The following is a 15534-nucleotide window of genomic DNA, read 5'->3' as shown; positions in this document are numbered from 1 at the left end:
TTTGAATGCATCTTTGCAGTGAATTTCTACTTTGATGGATTTAATGTCCTACATATTCCATATAGCTTCTCTTAAAGTATTCTCAACCTATGCCAAGTTTTATAGTTGCTACACATTGCTATTTCTTGCACTTTTAAGTGATACACCTTATGTCGTATTATCGTGTATGTGCATTATTCCATTCGCCAAGCTAGATGTGTATCCTTTTAAAGCATATCAGACTAAGCACACACGGTTGAACTGTCGGCTAAAGCTACCCCTCAACACAATTTTATCTAATGCCATATTTTCCGTAAATTCAAGTGCCTTGAAATATGAATGTTAGAAGTATACCATAAAAAAAATGTCTCATTTGTATCTTCGGAGACATCTGATAAAATTGGAATCATACAAAGAAGATTAGCATGGCCCCTGCACAAGGACTACACACAGAAATCGAGAAATGGACCAAATTTTTCACTTACAAAGACACTTTCAGCTCTGTGTTTGGAACTTAATAAATTATGCATAAATGTATTTTACAGGTTAGAAATTTTTTTACGACCGAACTTGAACATCTCAAGATGCAAGATGACCATGACTGTTATTACACAGCTTTCTATGAAAATGGACAATTCCACACAATTTTTTTTATTAGAAGCAATTATGAGCACCTGGGAAGGGTAAACCAATACGAATGAAGGGATCCAGTTTTTGTTTCATCTCCCCATCATTCTCACTCAAAACATTTTTTTCAAGCACAAGCAGGTGCGTCGAAGTCCCTCAGAGTAGCAAATACAATTGATCTGGGAGCAATTTGGATAGGGGACAAGGGATCGACGAAAGTAGGATTCAAGGCAGGGACATCTGATGTATTTGTGAGCACCAGGGGAGACCCATTTAGCAACATAACATCACTCAGAAGATTACCATCTTTTGGGGTCAAATGATACTCTTCTCTCTGTTGTCCTCCTGCCACTTTAGACTCTTGGATCTCTGAAGTAGGATACAAGTTTGTATCACTGACCACCGAAACATTGTACGTAGAGTTGGATAGATTAATCAGTAGTAGAGTAATACCCGGCTGAAATAGAGAGCACGCAAATTAAATTCATATTAGAAAGTATAACCTTTTATAAAATAATAATAAAAAGAACGAACGATTTTGATTTACCTTCTTCTTTGAACAATGAGAATATGCACGCAAGAAACGGGCACCATTGTGAGTTGTTGATAGAACCTGCTTTCCCATTAATCGGTGCCACAAAAGAGCACTAGTAGAAGAAATGAAAAAAAGAATGGTGAAACATATAATTAAGATGGATCATTGAAATTAGCTTTGTAGAGAGAGATTTCATGAAAAACCCACCCATAATAATCCGGATTGGGGACGAATGTTGTTGTGTTGAGGAGACCGTAGTTTCCACCAATGAGTGTCTGTCTGCAGAAAACCTTGTGGTCGAAGGTTGACGTCAAACCGAGCTGATCTAAGTACCTATTCAATATGTTATATGAGGTGATTATGGAGAAACAAAATTTAATCGAACATTAATGATTCAAAGAAAAACATTAGAGAAATTAATCCTCACCAGAAACTATCAACAAACTTAGCTGATACGTTTTTGCCTCCACTGTTGTATGCACCACCAGATTCACCAACCCAAGCAGATGACCATGGGCCAAATTTATTGATAGTTGTCTCAACATCCTTATATGTCTGAGCTACTTGATCAAGATAAGATGGATCTTGCATTCTATATATAAGATTGGGATCAACACCTGAACACATGAAATGGTCTCATCAAAAGTACAAAATTATACAAAAACCCATTAAGAAAATCTGTTCAAAACATGTTGAATGCATATTTTCCTCTACTCTCGGGTGTTTCACACCTTAGTTAAGCCCTGTGACCCTCTTATCTTCATAGTTCTCCCTTCTCTCCAACAGATCGGTCTTTTGGAGTAGTTGGTTGGTTAATAAAACACTTCTATATTAATGCAAGATTATGTTTCAAATGACACTCGTGATCGTCTTAACATAAATATGATACCATATTCATAAAAGAGAAGTCATACCTGCACCAAGGTTGTAGATATGGTGAGTGATTCCATCAACAATATTGGGTCCCGAGACCTGAAGGAAGGTTGAAAACCATTCCTGTTGGAAGAAGCCCCCCGGGGCTAGTAATTTTGGTTTTGCTGTGGAATTCTGATATAATTCGTTGAGAAGTGCTTTGAGGATGTTTACATCTTTTGCATATTGGTCAGGTAGTACCCTTGCCGCAATTCCAGACCCACATAGCTCATTTCCTAATAATAAAACATTTTGGGGTTAATATGAGAAGGATAGAGCCGTTGGAACATTCCATTTGCAAAATGAAATTATGTTCTTAATTACCGAATTCCCATGAATCAATCTTGTATCCTTTGGATACGGTGTACTCAATGAAATCACGAGCATTCCTTGAGTTCCAATTACCGCCGTAAAGACCATCATTTGTTAACTTTTTCCTCCCAAACAGTGCATTCAAACCAAATGTTACTTTAGCTCTGCAACAATGAATCATGAACACCATTTTAATAGCTTCTTTTGTCCTCTTTTTAAAGAAAACTATAGACTTATATGCATGATTAATTCTGATATGTTTTTTCATTCCTATAATCTTGTTTTTTCCTCCTTTGTTTAGAAAAGAAAAAAAAAAAAAAAAACAAAGAATGGTGAGGCAAAAGGTGGGGAGGAAATATTCACCCTGTTTGACCAAGAAAGTTATTGAGTTGATCCCATCTTTCCATGGTAAGACATCCTTTGCTGAATCCAAACAAACCCTTGGTCCCATTTTTGAAGCTGGGGCACTTTTTAATTGCTTTTCCCACTTTGTATAGGACTTGGTCTTGCAATGAACCTCCAAGTCTGATTCTTAAAGGATTGAAAGCTGTAATTCAACAACACTTAAGCTTTTAATAAACTGAAAAACCTTAGATAAAACACGCTTTAGAAGAAAAAGATTTACAATAAGACAATTGAACAATGGCAAACTATAAGCACCAACCCAGTTCAGGAAATAGCCCAAATCAATATAAAAATTGTTTGAACACGAAACCTGAATCAAGTCCAAATTCCTAGTTAAGTTTTTAAACATAAATGAACAAAACCCAAGTTTATGATACACATACCTTTGATAACTTTTGGAAGAATAGTGTTATTCAAATCCTGCAAAGATCACAATACCACATTTAAGTTTCAATATATGATGCTTGCATGAAAACATATGTTCATGAAAACAGATTAAAATGCAAACCAGATTAAGAAGGCCAGTCTTTCCCCATGGGCACTGATTGTAGTTGCACTTGTTTGTTGGCCACCAATCTAGCGTTGCACATACGAAGTTATCATCCGTTCTAGCAATGGACGTCACCGCTTTTATAGTAACCGTCACATCTTCTGCCAAACTTAGCGAAAATTGTGAAACTAGTAATGTCAGGAGAAGAATTCTGAGTCCCATCACTATACCAATCTTTGAACTTTGAAGGAATTTTCTCTAAAAGGTTGAAATAATGGAAACAAGATTGAATATATATATATATATATAAGGAGAGAATAAGCTAAATTTAAATGGTCTGCTAATTTTAGTTAAGAGAGAAGGATAAGGATAGAGTAACCCATGCAAGAATTGTCTAAGTTAGATAACTTCTGTTAAGATATTTGTGTTTGAAATAAGATTAGTCAAATTTTATGATTGGGAAGGTTATGAGTTGTTGGATTTAGGTGGACCTTGCTGTATAGCAGACCCTGTCACACCCATTTTTAGTAACTATATATATATATATATTTGGACTTTTGTTTAGCTGTGCAATTTGTTGGATCAAACCAAACTTGGGTTGGGTTTGGTTTAGATTATATTATATTTTCGATGACTAGAAATGGATCGGATCATACCCAAAATTCAATATATTCCAACCCAACAATGTAACTTATAATATAAATTTTGTTTATAAGAAATTTATCTATATTTTGTATATCAAATTGGATTTGATTTGATGTGAACCTGATCTGATTGTGATCCTAATATTGAAAGCCTATAAAAAAACCGACCTGACAAGATCTGATCCAATTCTAATTCGGTCCCAGATTTACCCAACCTGATCCATTGACAAATATTCTATCATTGACCTGACCCGACCCGACTGAATTGTGTCCCTACTTTTAACTCCCATACGTCAAGAAAGCCACATGTATGATCATGGCATATGGTTTTTATTGTACATCATGTTCAATTGATAATAAAATAGTTAGGGTTTGCTTTAGTGTTGGCAATGATCCGAAATATACTCGATGTCTGATCTGAAATTTTTTTTGAATATAAAATTAAAAAATTAGAAAATTATGAATATGAACTTTCAAAATTAGAAATTATGAATATGAAATTTCTATATTAAAAGGTTATATAAACTTTTCAAATTAAAAATTTTGAATATAAACTTTCCAAATTAAAAATTATAAATATGAAACTTTCAAAATTAGAAATTATGAATAGGAAATTTCCAAATTAGAAATTTACGAATCTAAACTTCCAAATTAGAAAAATATTAATATGAATTTTCCGAATTAAAAGGTTATGAGCATGCATTTTTAAAATTAAAAGTTTATGAATATAAATTTTCTAAATTAAAAATTATAAATATGAACTTTCAAAATTAGAAATTATGAATGGAAAATTTTAAAATTAGAAATTTACGAATATAAACTTCCAAATTAGAAAAATAAGAATATGAATTTTTCGAATTAGAAGGTTATAAATATGAATTTTTACAATTAGAAATTATGAATATGAAATCTCAAAATTAATTCTTCACTCTCATCATTAAGAATTCACCACAATCGGATGACAAATTGTTGAGGCACATGCAAAAATGGGATGTCTACAAGTTCATATATTTATTAATTTATTCGGATTGGACCATGTTTGAAAATTTTTGTATCGATATTGGAGTGGTATTGATCCAGTACTGAACCGATTCGTTGCCAACCCTATTAGCTCTCTCTCATCATGTGTTTGCAACTGGTTAGCTTCTTAATTTACTCCGTTGCATGTTGGAAAACTTCCGTGAGGTTGAGATTTATAACCGTGAAGACTAATCCCATCCTAAAGGATGTGAGGATACCATGTGATATAAATAATAATAATAATAAGAATAATCCATTTGATAGATTTTAGGCATCTAACTTCACCATACACTAATTCATCATCAGGATCTTATTCCAATTTTTTAGGCATTTGATACGATTTATTATAATGCATGTGAACTCAAAATCCCATCACCATCGAAATCTTATCCCAATTTTTATTTATTTATTGATAATGGGGGGTGTCTGGATTAACATCCGACTAGGGAGATTGGATGAGCCAAGGCTGGAACCAAGGCATATGGGACCCTCCGCCAGGAACATGCAATGCTCGCAAATCACTTGTACCAAGTAAGTGAGGGAAGACCCTCGCGGGTGGCCCTGAGGAAATATTGCTCATACTGGGTATCAAACACACAACCTATGGACTTTCATCGCTTATCCCAAGTATTTGTGATTAAAAAAAATAAAAAATCTTGTTACCCCATTCCTCTTTGTCTAGAGCATGGTTTTAAAACTTGGTTTCGCGTCTCGTCTCGTCCATGCTAGATAACCGAGTTGTCTCGGATGAGTTTTTCGATATGTTTGAGACGTCTTGTTCAAAAATTTGAAAAATGAATGTGGGGGTTTAAATCTCATCTGAAAAATTGACTTGTCTGTCCATCTCGTCCATACCTGATATCGAGATGACTCGAGCAATACATCTTTATCTCAGACGAGTTTTGAAACCATGGTCCAGAGCCACATCTTTAGTTATTGAAATTGTATTCATATATATTTTCATTACTTTCATCCTTCTTTAGGTCTTTCTCCTACTCTTTTAAAACTTTTAATTTGAATATTTCTTCTAATTGCATTTGTAATTGGCCTTGTTCAACATGTTCAAGCATTCTTCTTAATTCATTGCTTATTGAATGTTTAATATACTCTCTGGACACCCTCATTTCTATTAATATGATACTCTTTAATTGTTCGTATTTAACTCCATAAAACATAGCTGATCATTCATTGATAGGCATGGTTTCAAAACTCGTCCAAGATCAAGATGTATTGCTCGAGTCATCTCGGTATCGCCCAACAACGTGACGAACGGATGGACAAGTCAATGTATCAGACGAGATTTAAAACCCACGTTCATTTTTCTCATTATTGAACGACATGTCTCAAATGTATCAGAAATTTCGTTCAAGACGACTCAATCTCATTCATGGATGAGACGAGACGTCAAAACGAGTTTTAAATCTATGTTGATAGGTGATCCATCATTTTCAATTTATAGAGATTGAGCTGGCCCAACAAATATTTGATTACAAATAAAATTCTTTAGTCACTATATGGTAGAACTTAGAAAGCATAGATTCGCATACAAATATTTTTACTACACATCCATCAATAATAGAGAGATTCTATTGTCCCACCTACTTTTACTTAGAGCATCCCAATTCATATGATGTCAACAAAGAATTAACACACATCTTAGGATTCTCTAAGTAAAGGATGGTGTGGCAATATAAGCTCTCTTAAAATTAATATAAAAAAAATAAAAAATAAAAAAGGTATTGAAAAACAAAAAGAACAAAGGTAAATTCCCAAATAATTATCAAAGTTTTCAAAAGTATCGGAAGTGTCACATGTGTTAACACAACTACCACTGTACCACATAATGTTGACAAAATGATATTAAATTGTCAACATTATGTGGTAATTTTATCAACATCAGCAACACTTTGGAAATATTGAAAATTTTTGTAATTATTTGAGAATTTACCCAAAGAACAAAAGAGAAGAAGAAAAGAGCAACTTTTGCGCCAATCCGACAACTAGCCAACCTTCAATTTCTTCCTTGATCATTCTCCCCACTCTAAGAAAAACCATTCTTTTAAAACTCGAAGAGTTTTCACATACGAGTAGGAACCCAAATTGAAGAGATTCTTCAAAAGAAGAAAATATGGAAATGGTGTGTGGTCACAAACAAATTGAATGGCTACTCGCACCCTAAACACCATTTTAATTTCATCATTAGGTGTCATAAAAAATGGTGTCTCGATATAAGCTTCCTAGGATTATTTATGATTAATGAGGCCATGAATGTGTTTCTTAAGTTATTTCATTACTTGATTTTCTTCTCTTCTCGCAACTAATATAAATTTTTTTAGAAGAAATAATTGAAAATTTATTAAAAAGATAAATAGGGAGATAAAACAAGTACAACATTTTAAACATGTTTTAACTTAGATGTAGATTTATGAAAAAAAAAATCTAGGTATTGACCAGTTGCACACCACTAGCTGTTGATTGTAACATATAAAAAAATATTTTTTTTTATAAAAAAACCCCTTGATTTTAACCTACTAATTGCACTTCATTATGGGCTTATTCATCTTCCCATGGCTTCTATTTTTTTTGTGATTGATTTTTCACATGTTCTCTTTGGTATGAATTGAAGGTATTGGTTTTCCAATCTCAATTTAGGCTTTATTTAGAAATTGATGAAAGCCTATGCTTGGATCTTATCTATTGGAATTCTATGATCAGTTTGACTTGTCGACTTGGATTCCAACGAGTTTCTTAAGTCTCAGAATGACTTTAAAATCGTCAAAACTAGTCCTTCCTTAATTTATCAATCCAGATACATGGTGATCACAAGGGATTTGTCATATTTACGAACGGATTAATCTAGGCAAAAATGATTGAACCGATAAAAATTTATATGGGATGGTCGGGGAAGAAGAAGAAGAAGAAGATGTGTGCAATATTTTTTCTATTATTTTTAGAGTGTAATCATCCAAGTGGAGTGCAAAGGGGATTTTTTAAGGGATAGAGTGCAATTGGTAATGGGTGGTATGCAACTAGTCGGTCCCAAATTCCATAGAAGGCTAAATGCCTATCTCAAGTCGCACAATCATCATTGGGGCCATTATACTTGTCGACTATCGGTTGTTCAGATTCACCACTGAAAGTTAGCTTCAATCATTAGGAATTGAACAGAGACGTAAAAAAAAAGTCGTGGCAAACCACATAACTACTTGTGATATTGTCATCAATAAAAGTAGTAAATGTTGCCAATTGGACTTGTCAAAATCGTCACGTTGAACGAATCCTATTCCCCCATTCAAGTCTATTACCTACTCATCAAATCGAGAGCATATTTAGTCCGAATAAAGATTCCTCCTTGACTTGGGTCACCCACTAAAGATTAAATCATCAAATCCAAAACTGACTAAATCTCTTAATCCGAAACCTGTGCATATTTTATTGAAGCGAAACATGAATTCAACATAAACAAACATGGGGCATTAAAATCAATTCACCTGTAACTCAATAATAATCTATAAATAGAAAATGTACAAACAAGTAAAAGGCATTGTTGAACCGTGTAAGAACATGGGCCACAATCTGAGGTGTATCGTATGAACTGCTTGTCGATGGTGATTCCCCAAACTTCAGATGCTATAAAGGAGAACAATATGTTTGAGTAGTCTTTAGAGGCAAAGGAGAGAAAAACAATAACAGCATGGATGGTTAATTTAACCTCACCTACCAATAAAGCTTCTTCCCACTCTTGAAACTGAAAAATTACAAGATAACACAACCACACTTGTGCTCCTTTGGTTGGTTTTGTGATTTCTTGTCTGTCAAATTATAAAAATATTTAATTTAATAAAAAAAAAAGTGTTAGAATACATCATAATCTATATATTAAAAAAATGTGTGGGAATTAAGGCGGCGTTTGGACTTCGGATAGTCCCTCTACAATGCTTCCAATAAAGCCTCTTAGTGGGCATTATGGTAAAAAAAATTAGATGGAGATAATCTAAAACAGAGAATCTTGATTACCATTCAAAATTAAGAACTATGTGGGGGCACCATTGAACAGTTAGAAAAACCTAGGCCTACTTAACATCTCCAATCCTTACTCAAACTCTTACTCAAATTCAAAATTTGAGTAAAAATGGGAAACTCAAATCCATACTAAATCAAAGGAAACTCAAATCAAGGGAGACTCAAAAATTGACTCAAATCTTCAATGGTTATATTTGAATAAAAGTTCGGAGAAAAAAATGAAGGAAAAAAAGAAGTTTTGGGGAGATGATGGGAATTTTAAAAAAGATTTGAGTAATAGTTTGAGTTTGACATTGGAAAATTTTAGTTTGCCACTGGAGTGTTCCATATCAATTGAAGCTTTTACTCAAATTTTTTTACTTAAATCAGAGTAAAAATTTGAGTCATGAGTGGAGCACCTGAGATTCGAGTGAATTGATACTCAGATAAAATGAGAAAAAATGGGATTTCATTAGGAATTAGGATCATAACGACCCATTATAGAGCTAAAACTAAATTGGATCAGAAAGAAAGACAGAGAAAAAAGACGGATATAATGGTCGGGAGAAAGGAGAAAAGATGAATCCATATGGTTGTTAGCTATGTCCAGTTGGTCAGACTTACGGGCTATGTTCGTGCAATATCAACATTGAAGCCTAATCCCAAAACTTTGGGATTGGCTGCCTATGCTCATCCAAAGAGAACCCAATTATTGAAACCAAACAAACCGATGCAAAGCTGGACTTCTGTATAGTAAAAGCATGGGGTGTACAAAGCACAGTCAATTCTGGTTGGGATTATATTTTCTACTATAATATGAGAGCTTCTATTGCCAAACCAACCTTTTCTAACGCCACCCCAAGATGTGTGCTAATTTTTTGGTGATTTACATATGAATTAGGGTGACATTAGCAAAAGTTGGCCTGGCAATAGAATCTCTCTAAAATACTAAGGATGGCTTTGGAACATTTTAGAGTGTACCTGTTCCTCTATCTGATGAAGGGGTTTGAACAATAACGTGCATGGTTGTAACTCCTCCGGGGATATCACATAATGGGCTTCTGCACTCTCCAAGTGTTCTATTGTTCTCCAATATCCTTCCAGCACTTATTATCTTGACATCTTTCACTGTCCTTGGACCGTTGTCCTTCTCTGATAGAAAAAATGATAATCAATGAGGATCTATGTAGCACTAAATAGCTCAAACGCAAAATAATTTAGCATCTAAAGCATCCAACACACACACACACAGGGAAAAAAAAAACGATCAAATTCACAGGGAAAATGCAGTACATAATGAGAAGAAAGAAAAAAAAAATGCAAAAGAATTAAAAAAGAAAATATACTTTTATAATACCAAGACACGATAAGCTTTGTCAATTTGAGAGGCCAGAAGTCCAAAAAACAGTCCAAAAGTGTGGGCACCAACTCACCCGTGATTGAAACAAAGTCAGCTAAGACTTGCCCTAAACCTTGTCACATATCAAAAAGAAATGTATGTCTACGTCTAAGTTATTTGACTTGGGAAGTAGTACAATTTCTCCACACACGCATCAAAACTGAAGAACCTTGGTGCCAAATATCCTTATTTGGAGTCCTGTCTATTGCACCACTTAAGGTCTTCAAGAGGCCCATCGACAAGAAGTTGTCGTATCCCCTTGTTGGAGCATGGAATATTATATCCTTTCTTGCCCATCTAATGATATCGGGATTCTCACCCTCCACCAACCGATTAGACTATGAACCACAAGTTTGTAAGCATATCACAACTTCAGTGACAGTCACTATAGAACCTGTGAAGGAAACTAGTCCCATTCCCGTAGACTGCAAAAGAATACCTTCATCATGCACTATTTCAATCCTATTATCTTTTGTCCTGGTCAGTTGACTAACTTCCGAAAAATGATAAAAAATAAAAATAAAAGAAGTTTAGATCCTAAGGCAGCCTAGTGACCAAAGAAAGAGAAAAAATTACAAACAAAAAAAGAGTTGAAGGATAATGAGAGAATCTCCAAGTATCTCTCTTAGCATGAGCTCTTAGACTAGGCTTGGTTAACCTATTTAAGTAGGCAAGAACACAACTACACTACACCCGATCGAAGTAGGGAACATCAGTTAAACCTACGTTAACTAGTAGCCAAACTTAGGCTTAGAGGATATTGCTTCCCAATTGACAAGGCAGATCATCTAAACACCAGAAGATTTTCTAACTGCGTACCCACAACAATAAGCTAACAAGTAAAGCCTGGGATACCAGTGTAACAGGAATTACATAACCTGCAGATGCATGTTAGAAGAACAAAGGGCAACTATTCATATTCAATAGCTCCATCTCGGTACTTATATATATATATATATATATATATATATATATAAAGAGAGAGAGAGAGAGAGAAATCTAAATTTCTCTCAGAGGTTCAGTAATTACTATATATATATATATATATATATATAGAGAGAGAGAGAGAGAGAGAGAGAGAGAGAGAGAGAGAATTCTAAATCTCTCTCAGAGGTTCACTAATTACTTCAGTTGTAGGTGAGTCTCTTTGTATGAGTTATTCAAAAAGAGGACTCAATTGCCACATACTATACACCACCATGGACGTTTTGCCAGGTTATCTAAAAGTCAACTTTTACATTAGAGAGAAATTCAACTATTTCAAAAGGAAAATCTATCATCTTAACCTTCCAAAAAAAATAAAAATCTATCATCTTAACATCTGATACATCGAATCTAGTCTGATTTCTTCCAAAAATGAATTTTTTTTGGATCTTTAATCCATTCCTTCTAACACAAATACAAGTTCTACAGAGATTTCTAAAGAATTGAAATAACATCAAATAAAAAGGGAAGCTAGTCTTACATGAATTCCTACAAAAACCATATATAGTGCAAGTGGTTACCTTTAGGCCATTGAGCAAGAATGCTTTCCTTAAGAGTAGAAACACTTGTGGCAGTAGGGAAGCTTTTGGGGCCGATATCCGATCCATCGGTCAATCGAAACTTGATATCAAGCTGATCCTGCACTCCAGACATTTCCAGATATCTCACAGCCTTTTGGAACCAATCCACACAAGATCTCCACTTGGGACTTCTCCAAAATATTCAATCACAAGAGATGAAAAACAACCCAATTCAGGAATTGGGTTTTCAATGAACAAATCAAAATCCTACAAAGAATTTGAATTTGATCTTCAGCAAGATTGAACAAAAATAAAATAAAAAAACACCAAAATCCTAACTTGGGTATTCTGCAAATTGGAGAAGGAACCAATACATAGGTTGGATTTACTAAAAAAAAAAAAAAAAAAGGATAAAAATAAGAAATTGAAATGTTGAATTTGGAAACTTACACAAAAATTCTATTTGGGTACTTGACAGATATGAAAAAAATTCGCTAGAATCTTGATTTAGAACCTCTACAAAAATTTAAAACAAACAAGCAAACTAAATTACTAAAAAACTACACTTTTGTTTATATGAGAAAAAAGTGAATTTTGACTTAGATCTTCTCCAAATTTGAAATTCCACTAAAATCCATAACTGGGTTTCATGTAAAACGATCAGAACTAATAAAAAAACCTGAAAAAATAAAATAAAATCATAACCAAACCTTCAAATCCACTAAAATCCATAACTGGGTAACATAAAAAAACGATCAAAACCAATAACAGAACCTGAAAAAATTCATCTGGGTCCTTCAAAAACATGAAAATCCACTAAAATCATAATCTGGGTATTGTTAAAAAAATTTAAAAAAAAAAACCAAAAAAAACGTCTTACTTGCCTCTGAAACTGATATGGGTCTCTTCACCTTTACTAGATTCTGGTTCAGTAGTCTAAAAAACAAAAAAAACAAAAGTTGGATTTGTGAGAGAAGTCAGAAGAGATGAATAAAATCCCCAAAGAGAGAGCCGAATCGATTTACGGAGTTTTCAAAGTCATCGAAATCTGTGGTCAAATTAATCCATCCTTGATTTCTTCTTCCAATCTCCAAAAACAATGGAATCCACAATCTTGTTGCTAACTTCCACGCATAAATGTCACAAGTTAACCTCTCACCTTCCAGAATCCAGATGGTGTAAAACGGGTCGGATTCGGGTCGGGTATGATTCGAGAAATAATTGGACATTAATATAATAATAAATAAATAAATATAAAAACTCTCAATTTGAATTAATTAATTATCAATCATCATCAATTTTGAGTTATTTCTGATTTGGTTTATATAATAATATAATAAAGATTCTAATTCTAGTACTGGTAAAGGTAGTTCTGGAATTTGGGATAATATATTTTGAGATAAATCTAAGATTTGATTTGTTTAATACCAATGTTTTGACCTAATTTTGTAAAATTGTCAATTTGAATAAGGTATAGATGGTTTGTTTTAAGAAGAAATGTGTTTTGGATAAGATTTTGACCAAGATAATACAAATATCTTAATTGTACAATCCTAGGGTTTGGTGAGGTAGCCAAAATCACGTCTCACGAAGTAGAGGTCTTGAATTTGAATCCGTCCTTTTAGGGGTCCCCTTAAGGATTTATCCCAAAAATTACCTGGTACACGCAGGGGGAGTGTACTATATGTGGATACCTTGATTCCCCCAAAAAAAATTAAATTTTAAGAATAATGATTTGCTCGAGATACGTAGAATCACAAATCTTTTTCTTATGTATCCCAAGACAAATGATCTACGATTCTGTGATGGAGGGCAACGTATGTTAGAGAGGAGGGGGGGGGGGGGGGCACAAATTTGACTATCAACAATGTCAAAACGAATGTGTCAATTTGCTAAATTAGTTAAAGTTTGTGAATGTTGATGAACTATATGGGTTTGAACCCATATCATGTATCAAAGTTTGATGCCCAAAAAACCCCAGATGATAAGATGAATTGATCGGATGGCTAATATCATTCGATCGTTAGTTGAAAACCCCATTAAGTCGAAGGTTGCATTGGTGAACCATCTACTCCAATAGCATTATATCATCTTCCAATGATAGAAACAAGCTACACCGTTTGATCTCTGAAGAACTTTCAAGTCAAACCTCAAACCAATATTGTATGATTTGAATGTTTAATTTGATCAAGAACAAATGCCGCCAGTGGGTCCCATTAGTGGTCTAATGGGCCGGGCCCAATTTATTTATTTTTTTTAATTTTTTAATAAGACCGACCCGGACGGCCAGCCCAACCCAGTTGTAACCCTTCAGCTTCTTCTATTAGCTTTGAATGAATCGACAAAGCTTATAAAAATTTAATAGAAGACACTAATATAATAGTGACCATTGTTTTCTTTTATTTTTTTATTTTTTATTTTTTAAATTATTACTAAACAATTATTAATTTCTGACTAAATATAATATAAATTTTAAAAAAGAAAAAATGCCAAAAATAGTTCAAACAAAAGGGGGTGATTCCACCTTATTTTTTTTTATTATTAAACAAAAAGAGTCGTAATTTTTTGACGCCCTCTAACACACACCCCCTTATGTCGCATGGGCTAGAATCATAGATTTCCTCCCTCGGGATACACAATTGTGTATCCCCATAAATATGTATAGTTGTGTATCACGATGAAAAAAAATATCTTTAGCTCTAGTGCATGGCACATCATAGGGTGTGTGTCAGAGGGGGGCGTCAGACCGATCATCAATCGTGTTTGAAGCTTATAAGATGGACCCAAACCTGACAAATTTGATTTGTAATTAAGTTAGTGTGAAGTGCATCATGGCATTCGATTATTCGATTCTCGTCGGGATAGGATTCGAGATTTGCAACTTGTCCAATGAGAAGATGGGAGGAAGATCTTAAGAATTGATTAGGGTTTCAATAATTGAAAAGGGTATTGGAGATTACTTAAAAAAGTATTTTTGTTGCTTAAAGGATTTGACATAATATGCTTAGCTTACCAACCAAATGAAAAGTAGTTGGGACCTTTCTTTCTTTAAAAAAAAAAAAAAAAAAAAAAAAACAGATATATAGAGATTCTATTGCCACACCAATTATTGCTAACGCCATCCCAATTCATATGCGCATCACCAAAGAAAGGGTTTTTCCCAAAACATGCGCAACTTATCATAAAATTCTGATTTTGTTATATTGTTCATTTTAATTCCCAAAACATATTTTCCCAATGAATTCGTCACTTTTATAATCAACGAATTCACGGATAAATTACCAGTGAGATTGTTGATATGGAAAAATCGTTAGTATTTTGTTTACAAATTTGTTGAAATTAAAAGTGACAAACTTACAAGTTCGTAGATTATAAAAGTGACAAATTCACTGGAAAAACATGTTTTGAGGATTAAAATGAATAGTGTACAAAACTTGAAATGTTGTCATTTTCAACATACCAATGTAGATTCACCCATCAAAGAATTAGAACACATATTGGGATAATGTTAGTAAAAGTTGGTGTGGTAATAGAAACTCTCTTATAAACATCTCTTCCCTATGTCTCATTATTCTTTAGTAATTGACTTGTTTGGATAGGGATACATGAGTTAAAAAAAAATATAAACGAAAAATAAATAAATAAATATAGGTTTCTATTTCTCATTAATTATAAATAAAATTTTAAAATTTATTAAAAATGAA

The 15534-nt window shown here is 33.6% G+C and overlaps 2 protein-coding genes and 1 non-coding gene across 5 annotated transcripts; 1 reads left to right on the top strand and 2 right to left on the bottom strand.

Annotated features, from left to right (window-relative positions):
* Positions 1-335: 335 nt before the first annotated feature.
* Positions 336-3537, bottom strand: LOC147394697 (heparanase-like protein 1). Its single transcript, XM_086454815.1, has 9 exons — positions 3279-3537; positions 3154-3190; positions 2729-2912; positions 2378-2529; positions 2056-2289; positions 1569-1758; positions 1349-1474; positions 1154-1253; positions 336-1063 (listed from the first exon to the last, which is right to left on the bottom strand). Exons 1-9 carry the CDS (start codon positions 3480-3482, stop codon positions 734-736), a joined length of 1557 nt encoding a protein of 518 aa, XP_086310941.1. The 5' UTR covers positions 3483-3537; the 3' UTR covers positions 336-733.
* Positions 355-457, top strand: LOC147394698 (U6 spliceosomal RNA). The gene has a single exon (XR_015181903.1). It is a non-coding gene; the product is annotated as a U6 spliceosomal RNA (small nuclear RNA).
* Positions 3538-8333: 4796 nt separating the features above from the next.
* On the bottom strand, positions 8334-12965 carry LOC147394696 (membrane-anchored ubiquitin-fold protein 1-like). Of its 3 annotated transcripts, none has more exons than XM_086454486.1 (5): positions 12711-12965; positions 11831-12097; positions 9908-10078; positions 8642-8736; positions 8334-8554 (listed from the first exon to the last, which is right to left on the bottom strand). In XM_086454486.1, exons 2-4 carry the CDS (start codon positions 11961-11963, stop codon positions 8681-8683), a joined length of 360 nt encoding a protein of 119 aa, XP_086310612.1. In that variant the 5' UTR covers positions 11964-12097; positions 12711-12965; the 3' UTR covers positions 8334-8554; positions 8642-8680. The 3 variants fall into 3 exon arrangements, with proteins under 3 accessions (XP_086310612.1, XP_086310611.1, XP_086310613.1); XM_086454485.1 differs by having other exon boundaries at positions 12715-12965; XM_086454487.1 differs by having other exon boundaries at positions 8646-8736; positions 12715-12965.
* Positions 12966-15534: the final 2569 nt, after the last annotated feature.

Source organism: Akebia trifoliata, chromosome 9 (genome assembly GCF_017979445.1).
Source record: "Akebia trifoliata isolate Shusen 1 chromosome 9, ASM1797944v1, whole genome shotgun sequence".
NCBI classification, from domain to species: domain Eukaryota; kingdom Viridiplantae; phylum Streptophyta; class Magnoliopsida; order Ranunculales; family Lardizabalaceae; genus Akebia; species Akebia trifoliata.
The sequence above is the reverse complement of the archived record's forward strand: the minus strand, read 5'-3'. Positions and strand labels throughout refer to the sequence as shown.

What these genes read in the sequence shown, in the direction of transcription:
- LOC147394696 (XM_086454486.1), bottom strand. Translation starts at nt 11,963, where the DNA reads ATGTCTGGAGTGCAGGATCAGCTTGATATCAAGTTTCGATTGACCGAT. An exon ending in TCTTGCTCAATGGCCTAAAG is followed by an intron (nt 10,079 to 11,830) that starts GTAACCACTTGC and finishes TTTTTCTATCAG; the next exon opens with AGAAGGACAACGGTCCAAGG. An exon ending in TTCATCAGATAGAGGAACAG is followed by an intron (nt 8,737 to 9,907) that starts GTACACTCTAAA and finishes ATAATTTGACAG; the next exon opens with ACAAGAAATCACAAAACCAA.
- LOC147394697 (XM_086454815.1), bottom strand. Translation starts at nt 3,482, where the DNA reads ATGGGACTCAGAATTCTTCTCCTGACATTACTAGTTTCACAATTTTCG. An exon ending in AACTTTCTTGGTCAAACAGG is followed by an intron (nt 2,530 to 2,728) that starts GTGAATATTTCC and finishes TCATTGTTGCAG; the next exon opens with AGCTAAAGTAACATTTGGTT. An exon ending in GATTGATTCATGGGAATTCG is followed by an intron (nt 2,290 to 2,377) that starts GTAATTAAGAAC and finishes TTTTATTATTAG; the next exon opens with GAAATGAGCTATGTGGGTCT.